Source organism: Xenia sp. Carnegie-2017, unplaced genomic scaffold (assembly GCF_021976095.1).
Source record: "Xenia sp. Carnegie-2017 unplaced genomic scaffold, XeniaSp_v1 HiC_scaffold_13, whole genome shotgun sequence".
NCBI classification, from domain to species: Eukaryota; Metazoa; Cnidaria; class Anthozoa; order Malacalcyonacea; family Xeniidae; genus Xenia; species Xenia sp. Carnegie-2017.
Genome location: NW_025813436.1, coordinates 10,360,315 through 10,382,251, shown reverse-complemented (window position 1 = coordinate 10,382,251; position 21,937 = coordinate 10,360,315). Strand labels below are relative to the sequence as shown.

At 37.8% G+C, this 21,937-nt stretch overlaps 2 protein-coding genes across 2 annotated transcripts; one reads left to right on the top strand and one right to left on the bottom strand.

Moving 5' to 3' along the window:
- Positions 1-455: 455 nt before the first annotated feature.
- LOC124450231 (leucine-rich repeat serine/threonine-protein kinase 1-like) lies at positions 456-19,443 on the top strand. Its single transcript, XM_047000836.1, has 26 exons — positions 456-575; positions 795-1,479; positions 1,547-1,816; positions 1,891-2,212; positions 3,069-3,311; positions 4,697-4,908; positions 5,162-5,271; positions 6,428-6,528; positions 7,494-7,646; positions 7,980-8,141; positions 8,678-8,947; positions 9,805-9,964; positions 11,633-11,856; positions 11,975-12,146; positions 12,211-12,491; positions 12,743-12,878; positions 12,981-13,276; positions 14,157-14,281; positions 14,445-14,625; positions 14,951-15,181; positions 15,400-15,624; positions 15,856-16,192; positions 16,712-16,890; positions 17,030-17,173; positions 17,251-18,042; positions 18,727-19,443. Exons 1-26 carry the CDS (start codon positions 554-556, stop codon positions 19,204-19,206), a joined length of 6,513 nt encoding a protein of 2,170 aa, XP_046856792.1. The 5' UTR covers positions 456-553; the 3' UTR covers positions 19,207-19,443.
- Positions 19,391-21,923, bottom strand: LOC124450269 (fructose-1,6-bisphosphatase isozyme 2-like). Its single transcript, XM_047000903.1, has 7 exons — positions 21,797-21,923; positions 21,366-21,578; positions 21,042-21,297; positions 20,777-20,917; positions 20,506-20,643; positions 20,297-20,416; positions 19,391-19,686 (listed from the first exon to the last, which is right to left on the bottom strand). The coding sequence occupies exons 2-7, from the start codon at positions 21,521-21,523 to the stop codon at positions 19,507-19,509; spliced, it is 993 nt and encodes a 330-aa protein (XP_046856859.1). The 5' UTR covers positions 21,524-21,578; positions 21,797-21,923; the 3' UTR covers positions 19,391-19,506.
- Between the last annotated feature and the right edge of the window lie 14 nt (positions 21,924-21,937).

The following is a 21,937-nucleotide window of genomic DNA, read 5'->3' as shown; positions in this document are numbered from 1 at the left end:
ATTCATTGTCTCATTTGTATCCACACTCACTGAATGGCACATTTCTGTTTTTGCCTGTTCTTGGAGCGACTATTCTTATGTCTATTATTTCTTGAATCCTCAAGTGTTATGCTTCAATATCCGCCTATTAAATTATTCCGTGTTTAAAGAATGGGAAAGGTCCAATGTTTTAATATTTTAATTGAATAATATAAGCGAGACTTTAAGTCTATAACCATAAATCCCTATCAACCGAAACCGAATCATCAGGTAATAAATCCTAGTTTGTTCTCAATTCCACATTACAAACATGATAAATCCATAATCCAATTCGTCGATCTTGGTATTAATTAGTATATGGTTGTACATATTTAATCTACAGGAAGCACGAGCTGGTTAATTCTTAATCCATAATCCACTCATTGTGAATGTTGTCAGTTTTCTGTTGTCTTTCGTTTTCTCAGAACTAGCGTCTGAATAAAGTACTTCGTTATATTGTGAAAAACGAAACGATATTTTGATTGCGGTTTTTTTATTTACTTAGTATGCCGTGTACGCTTGTTATGTTCGTGTGATGCAGCAACAGCGGGAAAATGGTAAGGCACGCGTCCATTGTGGAGATTTCTGTATTAATTTGAAAGGCAAATTTTTCACGCCTGGGTATATGTAGATGTGCTTATCAAGGAAGTAGAAAAGAACCATTGTTGTATCGTTGCTCAAAGGTTTTTATATTTTAATGACAATAAATGTCGTATCGTTGTAATCTTCATTGGTACAAAGTATCAAAGTATTACATATATTTATTATTTTTCTAGAAATGGATAAGCAGTTTATGAAAGCCTGCGAGAATGGTAATTTGGACGAAATTCTTACTATATTATATTATCACGACAATGGTCCGGTTAAGCTGCTTCAAACGGATCCAAACACCTTGAATCATATGCATTACTTTCATGCAGTGTGCCTTAATGGTCACTGTGATGTTTTAGAACAATTGTTCAATTTTAATGTTGATGTGAACATGGACTCTCCATATGGTACGCCATTAGCTGTTGCATGTCAAGGTGGCCATTTGAAGACTGTTGAACTTTTAATACAACATGGAGCTGTTGTATTTGATGGTAACTCAAATCTGATGCGAACACCATTTTTTTCCGCTTGCAAGAATGGTCATTTGGATGTTTTGACTTATCTCATTGAAAAAGAACCGAATGCTCTGTTGACTTATGGTCAGCAGCTGTTAGTTGAGGCATGTCGTGAAGGGTTTTTGGATATTGTGGTGATGTTAGTGTCACAGCACATCAACATAGACGGGGAAGATCATTGTCGTTCCCAATCGTCCCAGGCGATCTCCTTTGATATGCTATTGGACACTCCTTTACAAGCAGCATGTTCACAAAATCAGGTTGAAATCATCAGATATTTATTACAAGAAGGAGTTGAAGTGACTGTGAACATTGTCCAGCAATATTATGAAGCTCTTGGTGAGGCATTACAAAGGTAAAATATGGCAGTTTATCTTGCAATTTGTTTTCATATTGATCATTCTTACCATTCATTTCTTCAGGAACTTTAAGGAGCATTTTGGTAAATATCACAGAAAGCAAGAGAAAAACATGAAAGTTTATCAAGCTGAATTTGTCAACGCAATATTTTATGAAATTCACAGCAGTTGGTTCACTGCTTACGGAGAATGTCTGGTTAAACTTGATCTCTCCAAGAACCAACTTGCAAACATTCCCAAAGAAATAATAAACTTACCAGCACTTAAAGAAGTTGATTTTTCGGATAACAATCTTTTTGAACTGCCCGAAGTATACAATCTGGAAGACTCAAGGTAATTGTTTATATTATATTATCTACTGTAGCAGCATCTCGTCCATACTAATAGTTGAATTAAATAATTTCTAGACTAGAGGACATCCGTGCAAGTTCCAACCGTCTTCAAACAGTGCCATTGTCATATTTTCAACTGAGGTTGTTGATTCATCTCAATTTTTCCAGAAATGAGATTGTTTTCCTTTCGGGTGGACATGGCACGGATACATTTGAAATGGATGATTTTTGTCGTGAAGAAGTAACTTGGCATTGTCACTTGTTGAAATCATTGAATCTTATGCACAACAAACTTAAAATCCTCCCCGCTGCCATTTCTGCTTTAACAAGTTTAGAGATGCTTCAGCTGTGTGACAATGAACTTTCTGACTTTCCCATAAGCTGGCCATGCCCATTGGTAAGTCATATCTAGTGGCATAGCCTTTAATCCAGGCTTTTATTTATGCTATGCAAATATTTTGTGATTACTGATGGCGAGAACGATAGATTTCTAAAGAAATGAGTGCTTACATGATTGTTGATGTCGATCATCTGGGTTTGTGGAGTCCTGAGACTGTTGGTTTTAAGTGTTGACTGATGTTTTGACAACATTAGTCATAGTCATCTTCACAGTCAAGTGGCTTGTAGTGTCAGTCAACACCAGCAATCTTTCTCAGGACTTTACTAACCTGGACAATCTACATCTACAAACTTGCAACAATATTTCCTGGTTCGAGCCATTTACTTAAAATGAGTAACAGTCATAATACTTGGCGTGACGAGAGTAAATCTTTGGTATAAGTGAATAATTACATAAATAATACGAAGTTTATACAAAAGTAATATGATACATAAATTATAACAATAATGAGGAAATGAGATAAATTAATGGGGAGCGTCCGAGCTTGTTACAAACTAAATATTGTGTTGAATCTAAAAACTTGAACATTGAGGTCAGGGTTGGTATTGTTAATGTGGAGTGCTTCTTTAATTTTAAGGGAGAATGAGGTGTTGGCAGTGTCGATGATTTTGAAGCAAGAGGGTGAATAGTTGCTTTTACATGAGTGAGATTTAAGAAGGTGTCGGTAGATATGATAGTTTTTGTCTGTTGTGGTATGTTCAAAAAACTCTTCGAGAGTAAATCTGCTGGTTGCCAATGTTAGCATGCTTATTTTGAAATTTATATCATATTTACAAACTGATATTTCTTTAACGTTTTTCTTGTGCGTTTCTTTGGTATTATAAACATTGTTTTTTTTTGTCGTTAATTTTAGCGTATCCTGAACATCGCACAGAATCAATTGACTGATTTTAAGCAGTCCGTCTTTGCGAATTGGTCGCAGACGCTTGTGGATTTGAATCTCAGTGCAAATCAACTCACACATATATCTTGGGATATCTGTCAATTACAGATGCTTCAGATTTTGGATTTGAGTCGCAATTCTATCGAAAATATGCCAGCAAAAGGATTCTGGGCTTGCTCCAATTTACGTAAATTAAATCTTTCAAATAACAAGGTTTGAAACTAATTGTTTTTACGTTTATTTTTTCATAAATAATGTAGAAAAAGCTTGTTTAATTTCACGGCAACAAGACAGGAAAATACGTTTACACTCGGGAAATTTATAAGAATTAAGATAATGCGTTTCAGTGTTGGTAGTGTTGAATGAACAACAGAAAACGAGAACAGTCTTTACACTATCTAAATTAGAGACTAAGATGACCTGTTTCAGTGTAGATAGTGATGAATAAACAACAGAAAACGAGAACAGTCTTTACACTATCTAAAATATAGACTAAGATGACCTGTTTCAGTGTAGGTAGTGATGAATGAACAACAGAGAAAGAGAACAGTCTTTACACTATCTAAAAGATAGACTAAGATGACCTGTTTCAGTGTAGGTAGTGATGAATAAACAACAGAAAACGAGAACAGTCTTTACACTATCTAAAATATAGACTAAGATGACCTGTTTCAGTGTAGGTAGTGATGAATGAACAACAGAGAAAGAGAACAGTCTTTACACTATCTAAAATATAGACTAAGATGACCTGTTTCAGTGTAGGTAGTGTTGAATGAACAACAGAAAACGAGAACAGTCTTTACACTATCTAAAATATAGACTAAGATGACCTGTTTCAGTGTAGGTAGTGATGAATGAACAACAGAGAAAGAGAACAGTCTTTACACTATCTAAAATATAGACTAAGATGACCTGTTTCAGTGTAGGTAGTGTTGAATGAACAACAGAAAACGAGAACAGTCTTTACACTATCTAAAATATAGACTAAGATGACCTGTTTCAGTGTAGGTAGTGATGAATGAACAACAGAGAAAGAGAACAGTCTTTACACTATCTAAAATATAGACTAAGATGACCTGTTTCAGTGTAGGTAGTGTTGAATGAACAACAGAAAACGAGAACAGTCTTTACACTATCTAAAATATTGACTAAGATGACCTGTTTCAGTGTAGGTAGTGATGAATGAACAACAGAGAAAGAGAATAGTCTTTACACTATCTAAAATATAGACTAAGATGACCTGTTTCAGTGTAGGTAGTGTTGAATGAACAACAGAGAAAGAGAACAGTCTTTATACTACCAAAAATATGAACTAAGATAACCTGCGTCAGTGTAGATAGCGATGAATGAACAATAGAAAACGAGAACAGTCTTTACACTATGTAAAATGTAATCTAAGATAACGTGTGTCAGTGTAGGTAGTGATGAATGAACAACAGAGAATGAGAACAGTCTTTACACTATTTAAAATATAAAGTAAGACAACGTGTGTCAATGTAGGTAGGGATGAATGAACAAGAGCGTTTGCCTTGCCTTTTCTCTGTACACAACACCTTTCAATTCTCACAGCTCAAATTCTTTTTCATACATTTCCGTAGCTATGTGGAGTGAAAGTGGAACGCAAGCAAACCATTAGACGCTTCACAATGTCCCGCTCTCCTACGGAGGATGACGTAGAGATTGAAGACGAGTTCCCGTATGAGGTGTTTGGTGGCTCACTGGAGATTTTGGATCTGAGTTATAACAAATTGCTGGCTATCCCTGACTCGTTGTGTAAGCTCACATCACTAGAGGATTTGAATCTTTCATGGTAAGTAAGTCTTCCATTTATTGCCTGCTTTTGTTATTTTTCTTTACCAAATGGTTTGTAGACTGAAATTCAAAAAAAGTATGTTTTGGGGGTTAGTTTAAACAGACAAAACATTATTAAAAAGGCTCAAGCGCAATGTGCAGTCATTACAACTTGATTTTAGATAGCTAACCTTCCTAAGCGCGCTTGCTAATTTCTGCAATTCGATTTTTTACACATTTTATGTATTTAACAAACATCTCTACTTTCTAAGGAATCGTAAATTGAAAACGCTACCAGCAAATTTGGGCAACCTCACCGAGTGTTTCCAACTTGGTTTGGATGGTCTAAATCTCAATGGCATACCCAAATATGTTAGAACAGGTATGTTTGTATTGGGTGTTAGAACAGGTATGTTTGTATTGGCTGTTAGAACAGGTATGTTTGTATTGGGTGTTAGAACAGGTATGTTTGTATTGGCTGTTAGAACAGGTATGTTTGTATTGGCTGTTAGAACAGGTATGTTTGTATTGGGTGTTAGAACAGGTATGTTTGTATTGGCTGTTAGAACAGGTATGTTTGTATTGGCTGTTAGAACAGGTATGTTTGTATTGGCTGTTAGAACAGGTATGTTTGTATTGGCTGTTAGAACAGGTATGTTTTATTGGGTGTTAGAACAGGTATGTTTGTATTGGGTGTTAGAACAGGTATGTTTGTATTGGGTGTTAGAACAGGTATGTTTGTATTGGGTGTTAGAACAGGTATGTTTGTATTGGGTGTTAGAACAGGCATGTTTGTATTGGGTGTTAGAACAGGTATGTTTGTATTGGGTGTTAGAACAGGTATGTTTGTATTGGGTGTTAGAACAGGTATGTTTGTATTGGGTGTTAGAACAGGTATGTTTGTATTGGGTGTTAGAACAGGTATGTTTGTATTGGGTGTTAGAACAGGTATGTTTGTATTGGGTGTTAGAACAGGTATGTTTGTATTGGGTGTTAGAACAGGCATGTTTGTATTGGGTGTTAGAACAGGTATGTTTGTATTGGGTGTTAGAACAGGTATGTTTGTATTGGCTGTTAGAACAGGTATGTTTGTATTGGGTGTTAGAACAGGTATGTTTGTATTGGGTGTTAGAACAGGTATGTTTGTATTGGGTGTTAGAACAGGTATGTTTGTATTGGCTGTTAGAACAGGTATGTTTGTATTGGCTGTTAGAACAGGTATGTTTGTATTGGGTGTTTGAACAGGTATGTTTGTATTGGGTGTTAGAACAGGTATGTTTGTATTGGGTGTTAGAACAGGTATGTTTGTATTGGCTGTTAGAACAGGTATGTTTGTATTGGCTGTTAGAACAGGTATGTTTGTATTGGCTGTTAGAACAGGTATGTTAGACTAGGTATTTGACATTTTATCGTCTAAATCTCACTATTTGTTAAAAAATCATGTCTCGTGGTTAACAATTCTTCAACTGAGGTCTTTGGATTTTTAAAGTCTGGTTTGTGTGTAACATGAAGTATACGAACGATTCCCTTTTGTTTAGGTCAGTACGCATCTTCGAAGAGTATACTAGCTTACTTGAGAGCAAAGCAAAGGAAGTCTGTAGTGTATAACAGAATGAAACTTATGGTCATTGGTCTTCAGGTGATTATGATGGTTTATTAGGGTGACAAGGGTTCATGGTATTATGGAGAACGAATTGGACGGATCATTACTCCTAGATGCTTTGTGAAGATGTTCTCTAACCTGTATTGCATTAAAGTGACTTTCACAGCTACAACAATGCCTGAAACTTCGATGCATGATTTGCGAGTAAAAATTTTCTTGTTTCTAGCGTTCACTTTTCAAAAACCTTCACAGCTACCCTAGTTTTAGTGTTTTATTTGCTCGACTTCCTTCAAAGCTTGATTTGAGACGGAATGTTAGTGTTTCACTTTATCGATCATCACAAACATCTCACTCTGTGTTTATTACTGTTTTACCATTAAAGTAAACGGTTTGAACCTGGGAGTATCGTTACATGTTTGTAAATGTAGATCGTCCAGGTTGGTATAGTCCTGAGAAGGACTGTTTTTGTTGTTGTTGACTGACGTTTCGACAGCCTTAGTGGTAGTCATCTTCAGACTCAAAAAAAAGAAATTTTTCACATTTTTCACACTAATGTTAATGTTGTCAAAACGTCAGTCAACAACAACAACAACAGTCCTTACTAACCTGGACGATATACATCTACAAACATGAAACGATACTCCTGGGTTCAAACCATTTACTTTAATAGTCATTTTCAAAAATGTGAAAACTACAACTACAAACTTATTTAAAGTAAATGGTTTGAACCCAGGAGTATCGTTACATGTTTAGTGTACATTACATCGTCTAGGTTAGTAGAGTCCTGAGAAAGACTGTTGTTGTTGATGTCGACTAACGTTTCGACAACCTTAGCGGTAGTCATCTTCAGTAGTCATCTTTTGACTCAAAAGATGACTACCGCTAAGGTTGTCGAAACGTCAGTCAACATCAACAACAACAGTCCTTCTCAGGACTTTACTAACCTGGACGATCTACATCTGCAAACATGTTTTATCATTATTGTTATGTTTAATTGTCAGGGCCGTGGAAAAACAACATTACTTGCTGCGTTACGTAATAGTAATCGTCTTCCACCTAATATATCTACTGTTGGTATTGTTGTCAACGAATGGAGCTTGAATGGAAGTCAGTCCATTCTCGGTAGAGTTGTGCAGCTTGGCAGACGAGATCAGGTACGTACTATGTACAATAATTTAGTCTAAATATCTCAAAAACAAAACGGAAATACGGTATGGGAAATCTTTGAAAGAAGACACAATGCAGTTTTAAGAGTTTTTTTTGCGATCGAGACGGAAAAATCCCTGTCATAAACACTTCTAAAATGTTGATTATTTTATTTCACGTCATGTTATAGTAGCATGTGATCATTCATTTAATCTAGTCGTCATTTTAATCTAATCTTAGATTAAGATCGCACTCCTTTATTCGCTTACTTTTTCGTGAAAGTATGATTGTAATCTAATCTTAGATTAAGATCCCATTCCTTTAATCGCTTACTTTTTCAGCCATCAATAACTTTCAGTACGTGGGATCTCGCGGGACAACAAATTTACTATTCCACGCATCAATGTTTTCTTTCGTCCAACACACTTTATCTTGCTGTGTGGAATGTTTCTACTGGCGAAGAAGGAATTGAGAAATTAAAACCTTGGTTGCTTAATGTACAGGTCGGTGAAAGATGCTTGCTTTATGTGTGTAAGGATTTACTATTTTAGACTTTAATGATTTTATTTAAAGTGATTTAATATCAGTATGATATATCATACCGAACACTTAGATGTAAATTACTCTCGCTTCTGGAAAACTGGGAAACGTTTCTTTTCGAAAAGTTTGTAATTTTTCTTTGTTCAAAGCAACGACGCAGAAATAAGAATAGACGTGTTACTTGTTACGTCACGATTGCTACGTCACGGTTGCTATGTTACTTGACTTCAACGAAAGCTTTTTCTCGTTTACAATTTCAGTCAAGATGACCAAAATCTCTTTGTCGTTTGTCTGCTTTGGAAAGGCTGCTAGCCAGCTATAGCTTGCTTTGAAACGAAAACTTATCTCTCAGTGTTTAAAGGTTGTTTACTGGTTTGCCAAAGTTATTAAATATCGTTTCAAAATACTCTTTCTACGAGAGTATTTAACGATATGTTATGGCTCTTTGTTTCTTCATACATGACGTGCAACTATCCATGACGTCATTCTTTGTTCTTAGGCACGTGCTCCTGGCTCTCGGGTCATCATCGTGGGCACGCACATCGATCTGTTACCACAATCAGGAAAAGAAAAGCGTCTTAATGATCTTCGCTTGGAAATCATCAAGAGATATGACAAGAAAGGTTATCCTACCGTAAGAGATTGTCTGATGGTGTCCTGTACCACAGGGGAGTATTTGCCTGACCTGCGGCAACGTATCTATCAAGTTGCCTTAGAACTGAAGGAAACAGAATCTCATGGGCCAGGCGATTCGCTGATTGGCCGAAAGGTAAAAATCATAGCTGTAGTGGATAAAAGTCACTATAGAGAAAAAAAATTTCACGTGAAACATATCTTATTGCGCATGTTATTACTATAGTGGCAGCCAGTCTGTTGCATTTTCTAATGAATAGGCATGCTGAGCTTTGAGATCGCAGCCATTAATTTATAGGACCTGGCAGCCAGTCTGTTGCATTTTCCAATGAATAGGCATGCTGAGCTTTGAGATCGCAGCCATTAATTTATAGGACCTGGCAGCCAGTCTATTGCATTTTCCAATGAATAGGCATGCTGAGCTTTGAGATCGCAGCCATTAATTTATAGGACCTGGCAGCCAGTCTGTTGCATTTTCCAATGAATAGGCATGCTGAGCTTTGAGATCGCAGCCATTAATTTATAAGACCTGGCAGCCAGTCTGTTGCATTTTCCAATGAATAGGCATGCTGAGCTTTGAGATCGCAGCCATTAATTTTTAAGACCTGGCAGCCAGTCTGTTGCATTTTCCAATGAAAAGGCATGCTGAGCTTTGAGATCGCAGCCATTAATTTATAGGACCTGGGAGATAGTTGTGAAACTCTCGAGCAGGTGCAACTCACGACCATCAATCTAGTGCTTGCACTGTTCAGCTCTCGAGTTCTTCCAAAGATCTCCTAGGTTTGCATAAGCCTGTCCAAACACAGTAAACATCTTTTATTTCTTAAATAATATTATATAATTAAATAATGATAATATTAGTGTATGACAACGCAGTATAATATATGACATCATGAGTTCTGTTCGCTTGTCGAACATCAAGTATCCAGTTACTGCACGAATTTGAATGAATTCTGTACATGCATATTGTATGTGTGTACATATCATATGTAGATTCCGTACAGTTATCTAACTCTACAAGATAACGTAAGAAAAGAAGCAGACCAACGTAGAAAGGAAAACAAACCACCAATTTTGAACGAGGAAGAAATGTTGGCTTTAGCAAAACGGGGTCCAAATAACGACATTTTAGAAAGAGACGAACTCAAGCTTGGTATGTGTTTTTACAAACTTGCTGGGCAACTTTGCACTATTGTGTGTAGAGGGATTACTATGAGAATGGTACATATGAGACTTCGTTTTTCCTGGTTGGTTGTTGGACATTTTCGATCTATTAAAATTTGAAAATTTTTGTTTACCGTGCATAAATATGCTCTCAGATTTAATTCTTTGCCAATAGTCATCGTTAAGAGAACTCATAATTTATTTCATGATAAATGTGAAGCTTTTCTTTATCGTCAATTACATTGTGAGTGCGCAGTTGATTTAACCTAATAGTCTGATGTAAGTCAGTTTTCAGTCCAAAATGAATTAAAATTTCATCACACAAGGCCTGAAAGTGAGGCTGATTTAGATTATACAAATGGCTTTGCTTCGTGGTCGTTATAATCAATTTCAACTTTAAACGAGACAATGAAAACATATAATTTGCCATGAAGATCACGCGGAGGCCTTACTTCTGATTGACCAAAGAGTCAATGAAAAAATCATGAAAGTTTTCAATTAACTAAAAATGTTTTTTGTTGACTTAAATTGCAAATGAAAACTGAAAGGCAGAATTTGTTTGAAACATTGCATTTATTGTTTGTTATTCTATTTCACGAGAAAAACCTCGAGAGAAACAGTCTTGACAAAAAGATGATTTCTCTATTAAATTGTTACTAAGCATGCTATTTATTTCAAAATCGGTTCTAGTAGATGCAGTTGGTCGTTGCCATGACCATGAACTTGGGAAGCTGGTCAAGTCTACTGCGCATGCTCATGCAGACTGCGCATGCTCATGCAGACTGCGCATGCGCAGATAATTTCTTTCATAACTTACCACTAAGTGAGTTAATTGCCACAATTATAGTACAAATACATATAGTTAGTCGTTGCCATGACTATTAACAATTTGTCGAGTGGACTGCGCATGCTCGAGTGCGTGCGCAGACGATTTCTCTATTAAATTGCTACTAAGCATGCTATTTACTTCAAAATCGATGCTAGTAGATCCAGTTAGTCGTTGCCATGACTATAAGCAATTGTTTGAGTGGACTGCGCATGCACAATTTCTTAAATAATTGGTGACTAATCAAGTTATTTACTCCAATATTGGTACAAATGGATAAGGTTGGCACTGTAGGTTACCATGAACTTAGACGGTTGGTCGTTTTGACCGCGCATGCTCAGATGATTTCTTTAATAATAGGTGACCAAGTGAGCCACTGTTTCTGAACACAATTCAAGTTCATTCAGTTGGTCATTGCTATGACCATGAGCTAAATAAGTTTTATGTTTGTAGATGTAGATCGTCCAGGTTAGTATAGTCCTGAGAAGGACTGTTTTTGTTGTTGTTGACTGACGTTTCGACAACCTTAGCGGTAGTCATCTTTCGAGTCAAAAGATGACTACTGAAGATGACTACCGCTAAGGTTGTCGAAACGTTAGTCAACATCAACAACAACAGTCCTTCTCAGGACTATACTAACCTAGACGATGTAATGTACACTAAACATGTAACGATACTCCTGGGTTCAAACCATTTACTTTAAATGAGTTTGTTGATTTTATTGCTCTTACCCTGTATGATTTCTTTCGTTCATACATTAAAAAGGCCATCATCGTGTAAGGAGGAAAAAATACACTAGTTTTAGAATTTTATTTGCTTATTATTCTGCAGCTGCAAGATTCCTTCATGAAAATGGTGTAATATTGCATTACAATGATCGCTCGAGGGGTTTAGATCAATTGTACTTCATTGAACCCGGTTGGCTGTGCGAGATAATGGCTTTACTGGTAACTGTGAAAGAGAACAATAACTTCGTGAGAGGAGGCATCATTGAAAAGTCCAATGTTGGTTTATTGTTGAAAAATCCTCGTTTGCCACCTCAGTTTATGGAGCAGGTTTCTAATGTCGACATTTTCCCTACTTTTTTAAAGTCTTCTCAAATTGCCACTTTGACTGGAAGAGGAAGATCTTGAACACTTCTTTTTTTTTAAAGTTTGTGCTTTTTTGTTTCAGTACATACAACTTATGGAACGTTTCGAAGTCGCTTTGACCTTGGATGATAATCGCCTATTGGTTCCTTCGATGCTACCACGTGACAAGCCTGGCCTGCACCTTGTTGATCTCAGAAAAATCTGGAGTGGTAATTCGTCTTCTGCATATACTAACAGCGCAATGAACACAGAAGGTGGGCTACGGTATTTTTGAATGTCTATTTAAGTCACGTGAAAGATAATTGTGTTTTCTTATAGAGGGATGCTTCTCTCAATACTTGCGCCGCGTGTACAAAATGAATTACGTGCCCAGCGGTTTCTGGAGTCGACTCATCGCTCGACTTATGATCGCGGTGCAGCGTTGGGGAGCTGAAGAGGGTCTTAACGATGGGTTGATTTGCGCAGACGATGGCAAAGATGTTCGCTCTTCAACGCACTTTCGCCCAGTTCCCCAGGGTTACTCTATGATTTATTGGCGCGAGGGACTGGGTGTAGTTTATGAGGGTGGACATCTCATGGTCGAGTCGTATTCAGAGATGGTGAGTTTTCTATTGTCTTGTTTTGGTCGTCTTTCTTTTGTTATTCATTTCCAACTGAAAAATTCATCGAAAATTGTTAATCACGGTATAATAAACACACAATGGTCGTATTTTATCCATGTCTAAGTTTCACTTTTGAAGGAACTTTTTGATTACCAGTATCGCATCGGACATGTATTCATTATAGGCTTTCTTTCACTGTATGATTTGCATGTTCTTGACGTGTGCTTGAAGTAATTTGTGAATTATAGGAGAGAGATGTACACAGTGGATTACTAGAGGATAAGGAGGGTGTTGTTGTGACAGTTTGGTCTGGCGAAAAAGACTTTTCCGTCTTGGGTTTTGTCACGGATCAAATAAACTCTCTTATTTCTGAATGGTATCCAGGTAACCATGACGTGCTTCGAAACTCCTTCCCATTTTCTGTTCTCGGAAACTGTACAGCTCCTTCTGAATTTTTCATTTCGTGTTCTCTCTTTACTTACGTAGGTTTAGAGGAAAGTGACAGGTATGGTTGCCCTATGGTTCAACACGTCATTCCTTGTCCCATTTGCGAGGAAAATAAGAGCTCGCCGCTTAGGTGTCGTTCTGTCTCCGTACAAAACATTCAAGAATTAGTGGAAACACGAGCGCCAGAGTTCTCGCTTATAGAATGCGCTGCTGCTGCTGTCGATCACACGGAAATAGCATGTCCTTATCACGTGGATAGGCCTGTGAAATTAAGCAGTCTCGTGCCTGATATCATGATGTCCGACCTTCCTGATGAGTTGGTCATTGATAACACGGTAAACTTGCCTCGATATTGAGTATTGTGGATTAAGAGGGATACTCGCGGATTAATGACGTCGTTATTGAGTATTGTGGATTAAGAGGGATACTCGGGGATAAATGACGTCGTTATTGAGTATTGTGGATTAAGAGGGATACTCGCGGATAAATGACGTCGTTATTGAGTATTGTGGATTAAGAGGGATACTCGCGGATAAATGACGTCGTTATTGAGTATTGTGGATTAAGAGGGATACTCGGGGATAAATGACGTCGTTATTGAGTATTGTGGATTAAGAGGAATACTCGCGGATAAATGACGTCGTTATTGAGTATTGTGGATTAAGAGGATACTCGGGGATAAATGACGTCGTTATTGAGTATTGTGGATTAAGAGGGATACTCGGGGGTAAACTTGCGTCGATATTGAGTATTGTGGATTAAGAGGGATACTCGGGGATAAATGACGTCGTTATTGAGTATTGTGGATTAAGAGGAATACTCGCGGATAAATGACGTCGTTATTGAGTATTGTGGATTAAGAGGGATACTCGGGGATAAATGACGTCGTTATTGAGTATTGTGGATTAAGAGGGATACTCGGGGATAAATGACGTCGTTATTGAGTATTGTGGATTAAGAGGGATACTCGGGGATGAATGACGTCGATATTGAGTATTGTGGATTAAGAGGGATACTCGGGGATAAATGACGTCGTTATTGAGTATTGTGGATTAAGAGGGATACTCGGGGTAAATGACGTCGTTATTGAGTATTGTGGATTAAGAGGGATACTCGCGGATAAATGACGTCGTTATTGAGTATTGTGGATTAAGAGGGATACTCAGGGATAAATGAGTTGGTTAAGAGCGTTCGATCTTTTTTCATATTTTTTAGATGTTTGTTTTCAATCCAAGCGATGAGAATCGTTTGGGAAGCGGTGGGGCCGGAGAGGTTTTTCTTGGAATGTATAAAAAGGAGAAAGTTGCTGTGAAAAGATTTCATTCCACTCTGGAATCCAGGTCTTAAACCATTCGATTTATTTACTTCTTTGGTACTTCAGTGTTCTTAGTGTCCTCATTTATACTCATTTGTCCTATCGTGTACTTTCGTCGAGTACATTTCGGCGCTGGGTCTATGACCACTGTATTTGTGTTGGTTTCAATTCAGCGATCGTAATTGTAGGTCAAGTGATAGCGGTCTGGGACCTAGTCGCGTTTACGGTGGTCAACGAAACGGTAGTCGCCATACGGATGGCGGAATTCCCCCAAACCGTAGTCGTGTTTTTACCGTTACTCCTACAAGTATTGAGGAAGATTTACAACGAACTAAAATACTGTCTTCTTTTATGGAGCTGCGTCAAGAGGTATAATATGATATTTATATATTTGTACTTTCTCGTGGAGATGCTCGAACATGTAGATCGTCCAGGTTGTAGAGATCAGAGGTATGTTGGGGTTGATGTATTTTGAGAGCCTTAGCGATAGGCATCTTCAGTCTCTTGACTCTGAAGATAACTACCGCTAAGGTTGTCAAAACGTCAGTCAACAACAACAAAAACAGTCCTTCTCAGGACTATACCAACCTGGACGATCTACATCTACAAACATGTAACGATACTCCAGGGTTCAAACCATTCACTCTCATAGAGATGTTTTATTAACTCAGAGATGTTTTGTCTTTGCTTTTAGGTTTCCGTATTGGGTCGTCTTATCCACCCCTGTGTCGTCGCATTGATAGGTGTATCATTACGACCGCTGTGCATGGTGCTTGAGTTGTCACCGTTGGGGAGCTTATTCTCCATCCTCGAATCGAAAATTGCGAAGATCAAGTCTGAGAGACTTGAACAACGTTTGCCAGCTATACACGATACAAGGCAGCCGATTTTTGATCGTAATCTCACTTATAAACTTGTTTATCAGGTATAAACTTGCTTTACGGCTTAAAATTCGTGTCTTTGTATTATGGAACCATAGCAACACATACCTTACCCAGTCTTCTACACCGCCACGTCCTTGTATTAATGACGTTATTATACTTTCATTTGGTATCATTGTATTGCATTGCCTAGAGCTTGTATCAATTATGGACACGTACTTTATTACAATAATTGTTCCTCTTTTGCTATGACTTTGTTCAGGTCGCCCATGCCTTGCATTATCTTCATGCTTTGGGTATCATTTACCGGGATCTTAAGTCCGATAACCTCCTGGTTTGGTCTCTTGACGAGGATGCTATTGTTCATGTCAAACTCTCTGATTACGGCATATCACGATTTTCAACCCCGCAAGGAATGCTGGGTGAGGAAGGAACGCCTGGTTTCCAAGCTCCAGAAGTGCGCGCCGGTTCTGCTTACAACGAAAAGGTATAATACTAGAACTTTTCCTCAAACTGTCTTCTAAAAGGAAAAATGGACAATTTGAATTGGTCGGCTTTCATTCTTTTTTAGCTGTAATTTTTTAAGCAGTGCGAAACACTGACTGCTTTCGAGAGTATGTTGAAAGCACTTTTTAATTGCAATTGTTAGTTGTTGTTAAACATGTCGCCTCGAAATACTCCGTTCGTTTTTCAATTAAAATCCTTTTCTATAATCCAGGTGGATATTTTCTCATTCGCGATGTTGATTTACGAAATTCTTTCCGGCCTGCGTCCGTTCTACGAATGCAGGTGTACTGCTCAGATAAAGAAAGCTTTAAGACGTGGTGAACGACCTTCCCTTCACAGAAACTTCATCGATACAGAAATGCCCGAACTTGAGACATTAATGAACAAGTGTTGGAGAGAATCCGCGGACAATCGACCTTCAGCGGAAAGCATTCTTAATCTTATGGAAGATTCGTCGTTTTTATGTCTTCATCGCTCGTTACCGTATGTTGACCAAAGAGCATGGGAAAATGTTACAGCACTTGTTCCTCTCGCTGATGAGAAATCGGGTATGTGTTATTTATGATTTTTTTTTGTCATTTTTCTGAAAGTTTTACTTCATCAAACGTTTCGACACATGATTGAATTCTGTCGATTTTTTCATCTTTCCATTTTAATCAGACACTGTCTTTTTTAACTTGTCTGAACCATCAAGTGTTTTCGGTAATTTGACCGTAAAAAGCTTCGTGAAAGATTTATTTTAGTCCATTTATTATTGTAGTTATAAACAAGAAGTCAGTGTTTCATCTATTTCGCATCATCCACTTCCAAAAGACTTACCATCGTCTCAAGGATGTATTTGCTTTGGTGGTGGGGGTGGGGTTAACGATCTCCTTTTGAAAATAGGGTTTTTCAACTTTATGAATTTTTTTGACTGCTAACACAGAATACCCATGACTGACACAGCGAAATCCTCTAAGATACCGACCATTGACTGACTTATAAATTTGCTAAACTATACAGAATTTTTTTTCTTTCACCAAGTTAATGCAATTCTCTATAATTATAGCATTTTGTCGCTTTTGTAGTTGAAAACATGACTTCTGGCAGTCATTCTGTGTTGTTTTGGGGCGGCGAAGACAGTGAAAGATATTATTCCGTCATTGATTGTAAGACTGGTTTAGAACAAGTGCCCCAGACTTCGTGCTTTGGTCCTCGTGTAGCGTCCTTAGCAAAAGTTGGCGATCGATTCTGGCTTGGGACAGAGGTCAGTTTGTTTTTGACGGACACGTTTCGTGACACGTGATTTCACGTTTTGTGACACGTGATTTCATTAATGATTCGATGTTGCTGAATGGACTGCATTTTGTGTAGAATTTAACCATGTTGGTTTTCGTGTTGTCTAGGGATCAGTTATAGAAGTATTTGGTCGACCTAAAGAAAATAAAGATTTGAAAATTCTTTGGTCCATAAAGCTCAACGCTCAAGTGTTAGGAATCGAGGTGGAGCGCTTCGAGAGCAACCAGTCCTTAAACGTCAATTCTTCGAATGTTTGTATACTTTCATTTAACTTACATGCTTTGAATTGATGAAAATTTTTGAAGTTCAATTTTCATTTTCTTTGCAGTCATCCTTAGATGAAGTGCGACGAGTATTTGCTTGCTTGGCCAATGGCACGATTGTAGCTATATCACGTGCTAATTTACGTCAACAAGGCTCTTCTAGTTGCAGTTTCCAATTTAAAGCGGATGCAACCGAAAAGCTCCGATTAGAAGCGACAATTCTCTCGGTTTTGACCTACATCAAGATCGGTCCTACAGGAACTTCGGCTTGTTGTCTTCTCCTTGTGAAAGATGGGAAAGAGTTATGGGTTGGTTGTGGCAACAAGATAGGAATTGTTGAAACAGATACTCTTGAAGTGGTGTACACGTTCCGGGCGTACTTTCCCGCGAGGTCTAATGTCCGGTGTATGATAAGCAACGGTCCTACGGTGTTTACGATGAATAAGAAAACTCCGAGTGTTTTTCAGTGGGATGTGGAAACACGACAGTGCGTTTGTAAGTTTTATGTTGACGAAGGAAACCCACGTGACTTGAACGTTGCGCGCGTCAGTTGTGACGACAGAGAAGATGACGCAACTGACGGTGACTTTGAAGAGGGTGTTAAGTTAGATGACAGCAATGACGACGACGATAACACTCAAAATGAAGTATCAATGGATGGTTCAAGTGAGGAAAAATCTTTTCTTCATGTTGATCTGAGTCGTCATCATAAACAGCCATCAATGATGGGCTCTTTGAGGCGCACTAGTTCTAGAGAATCCAGCAGACGAAAGAAGAAAATCGCACAAGAAAAATCTACTTCCTCAAGCAAAAACAAAGGTCGTCGTGATGTTTTCAAAATGCGTTCCCGCTCGCAGGTAACTGCTGTAGCTTTATTTTGTATGGTTAAGATAGGGAAGACAAACTGGGAGGCTTCACCTCACCCTCCACGACAAATAATCGTGGACTTTAAGAGACCTTCGTCAGTTGACCTAGAGATACTCGGAGACCTTCGTCAGTTGACCTAGAGATACTCGGAGACCTTCGTCAGTTGACCTAGAGGTACTCGGAGACCTTCATCAGTTGATCTAGAGATACTGGGAGACCTTCGTCAACCGATTTAGAATAATCGGTTTCTATCTCTACCATAATGCCTATTTTCTTCCCATTAGTGTTATCACACACTTAAATATAAGTACATCTTCTTTATAAATAAATGAAAACGATCGTTTCTTAGAATACCTCCCAAAAACCGAACCTGAAGACCATTAACGCTTTGAAGCATAAATCATGAAACACACATACATACTCGAAGATAACTCTCTAAACCATCAATATCTTCACACATCCTCTCCTCCCGTTTCTTTTCGTCATTCTCCTTTCCTTTCTTTCCATCTTTGTCCTCTCGTCTCCTCTCCTGTCCCATCCCCACCTCTCCTCTCCATCTTTCCCTCTACCCCTCTCCTCCCCTCCCCTTCCTCGCCTCCCTCCTTTCCTCTCCATCTTTCCCTCTTCCTGCCAAAAGATATAAACTAACGAGGAATGCTACACTTTCCTTACAGGTGATGAGTAAGTACGATCTCCGTGTCACGAGCATTTTACTCGTTCGTGGTAATCTATGGATAGGACGTGAACCTGGGGATATAGTGGTCGTTGATGTATCCAATGAAATAGGTACAACAGAGTACGGAATGGTACGAGCTTTACTATCGACGGGTAAGGAACGCGGGCGTTCCATGAAAGGCGTACATAAAATGTTACATGTAGGGAATAATAAGATACTCAGTTGTTACAGTTTGTTGTGCAAACGTGCTCCTAACACTGCTAGTGCACGCATGGCATCTGCAGATCGAACAAATCGATCTTTTATTCAGACTATTTCACCACATCGCTATCTAACACCTGTGTTTTCTTCCTCCTCCAACGAGGCGAAGAGCAAAGAAAAGACAGAGGAATTCAGATTTAGTGTTTGGGAAGCGTGGTCAGGCGCGCAATTTAGACATTTTTTCAAATATCACGACGATCTTGACACAGCAACCTGAGTATCTTCATTTGATATTTTGACCATCGAAAGATCGATTCGCTAACCTCGATGCTGGACATCTGGAGTGAAAATGGTTTCGCTCATAAAAATTTTACGCTTTTTTAATATTTTGAAGACTGTACAGCTGTAAAAAATTCATACGATGAAAAATTTTGGAGAAAAATTGCCAGACGAAACTACAATTGTAGCTAGGAAATTTTATTTAAATAATGACAATACAATCTTTAAGAAAGGATTGCGTGAAGACTTTAAAAACAACATAGAACGATAGCCTTTACACCCATACTCATGCAAAGAACTACTTCTTGACAAAAGATAAATAGTCTTTCACATCTTCGGGAGAACCAATAACAATGGGAGCTCGTTCATGAATTGTTTCCGGTTTGATGTCTAGTATATCTATACTACCATTCGTCGCCATTCCTCCAGCCTGACACACAATATAGGCCATTGGGATGCATTCATACATTAGCCGGAGCTAGAATTGACGTAAAAACATGCGCGCGACGATTAGATCCGTAGTTCATATTGATATTTCATACGTAATGTCTAGGGTTGGGGATAACCATGGGGATCATTAGTTACGTGATAACTTGTGATAATCATTGATAAATGGTGATATCTTAAGATGACAAGTGATAACTATTGAAAACTGGTGATATCTTAGATGACAAGTGATAACTATTGATAGCTGGTGATATTGTAAGATGACAAGTGATAACTATTGATAACTGGTGATATTGTTAGATGACAAGTGATAACTACTGATAGCTGGTGATATTGTAAGATGACAAGTGATAACTACTGATAACTGATAATGATTTAAGTTATAGGTATCTTCAAGATACTGGTTTATCTCCATATTGTATTAATAGTACCTTTGTAACTATCAAAAGCTATAGATAACAAAGGATAACTATGGATAACCTATAATAACTGGTTATAACTAGCAATACCTAGTTATAACTAAGTAATAACTTATGACAAAAAGTAAGGTGGTAATGAGTGTTAGAATTATATCTTCAAGATGGCTTATCTCATCATTATACCATAAATTACAGTAAATTAAGTTTCAACTTCATCAGTACCTTTCCTTTTGGACTTTTAGAATTAGCAGGATACATAAAGACGCCACCGTAGACCAGTGTTCTATGCATGTCTGAGACCATTGATCCAACGTAACGTGCCCCATATGGTGCTTTACCATCCTACACATGAAAAAAAATAGTTGACTCAATTTTGATTTCTTTAGATAGATAGCAAAATATGAACAATGTTATAACATTTCTGTCATCACCTTAGGATTTTTCATTGATTCAATGTAGTCTCGAGTCTCTTGATCAAAGTATTTGTAGTAACCTTCATTGATGCTATATATCTTGCCTCGTGGTTTAATTTTCATTTTCCTGTCTGTCAGTACAAATTCCCCAATGGACTAAAAGCAAATGGAAGTTCAATTATCTCAAAGCGTACAATTGAGGCAAGCCATTCACTTTGTCCTAGTATATCTGATTCAAGGTAAAGTCTTCTCCATTAGCTAAAGCTATAATTTCTGTAAAATAACCCACCGGATCCAAAGTAAATCCATTTACGCCATTACCAGTACTGAGAACAACCATAGTTGCACTTCCGTATAATGCGTAGCCAGCTGCAACAAAATCACGGCCCGGAATCAAAGCATCCTTATGTGTGATTGGTTTGTCAGTTGGCTGTGAAAATATTTAAGGTAAATTATTAACATTTAATCTCACTGGCACATATTATGCTTAGTTAATATCTGATTAGCAATTTTCAGACAATAATTTATTATATTTTATAACCATGTATTTTAACCTTTTTGGCAATCCCAAAGATTGAGCCAATTGAGACGAGACATTCGATATTGGAGGATCCATCTAGGGGATCAAAATACACAATGTACTTTCCCTGTTGCTCTGTTTCCACTTCTATAACAGAGTCGTTCTCTTCAGAAATCAAGAGGCAAGTCTGGAATGAGGACTTGAGCATGTTGATAAAAAGCTCGTTTGCAATAACATCCAGTTTTTGTTGAGTTTCCCCTTGTATATTTGTCACTCCAGATATGCCATATCTAAAATATTGCATAACTAGCTAAAGTTAAAATATTCATTCAGAAGAAATGATTGCTTGGAATCTTACAGTTTTGCAATTCCTGCCTTTCTTACAGCTGTTGAAACAGCTTTGATGGCTGTCATTAGGCCATTCAGAAGTTGAGTTAAATCACCCTTCGCCTCTGGATGTAGATGTTGTTCTTTGAGAACAAATCGTGTGAGAGTCATACAGTTTGAATCAACCATATTTAATTTTGCGAGAAACGTTGGCAAAGAAAAGCGATGGTATTTCCAATGACAACTGAAATTCAAGGAAATGAATGGTGATCAGAAGTATATCGATAGAAATAAAGGTTCGACAGCGAACACCAGTTATGTAACGACTAATTGTCAATTGTCACATTAAATTATACTTTGATATCAACATAAATATAGAAATAAATGTAGACGAAAACGTCTTTTTTTTGAAAGTAAAGTTTGAGAAGATGGCAAAGAACGAAAAGTGCTTTTGAAGCCTACCTTTCTTTATTTTAAAGACAATGCTCCTGGAAGTTTGACACGCAAACACGTACAAATTTCCCGACCTTTGGAACTTGCAACTGTTGATTTAAATGGTCGCGTGCACTGGAGGTTGACCACTACCTTTGTACACTCCCACTA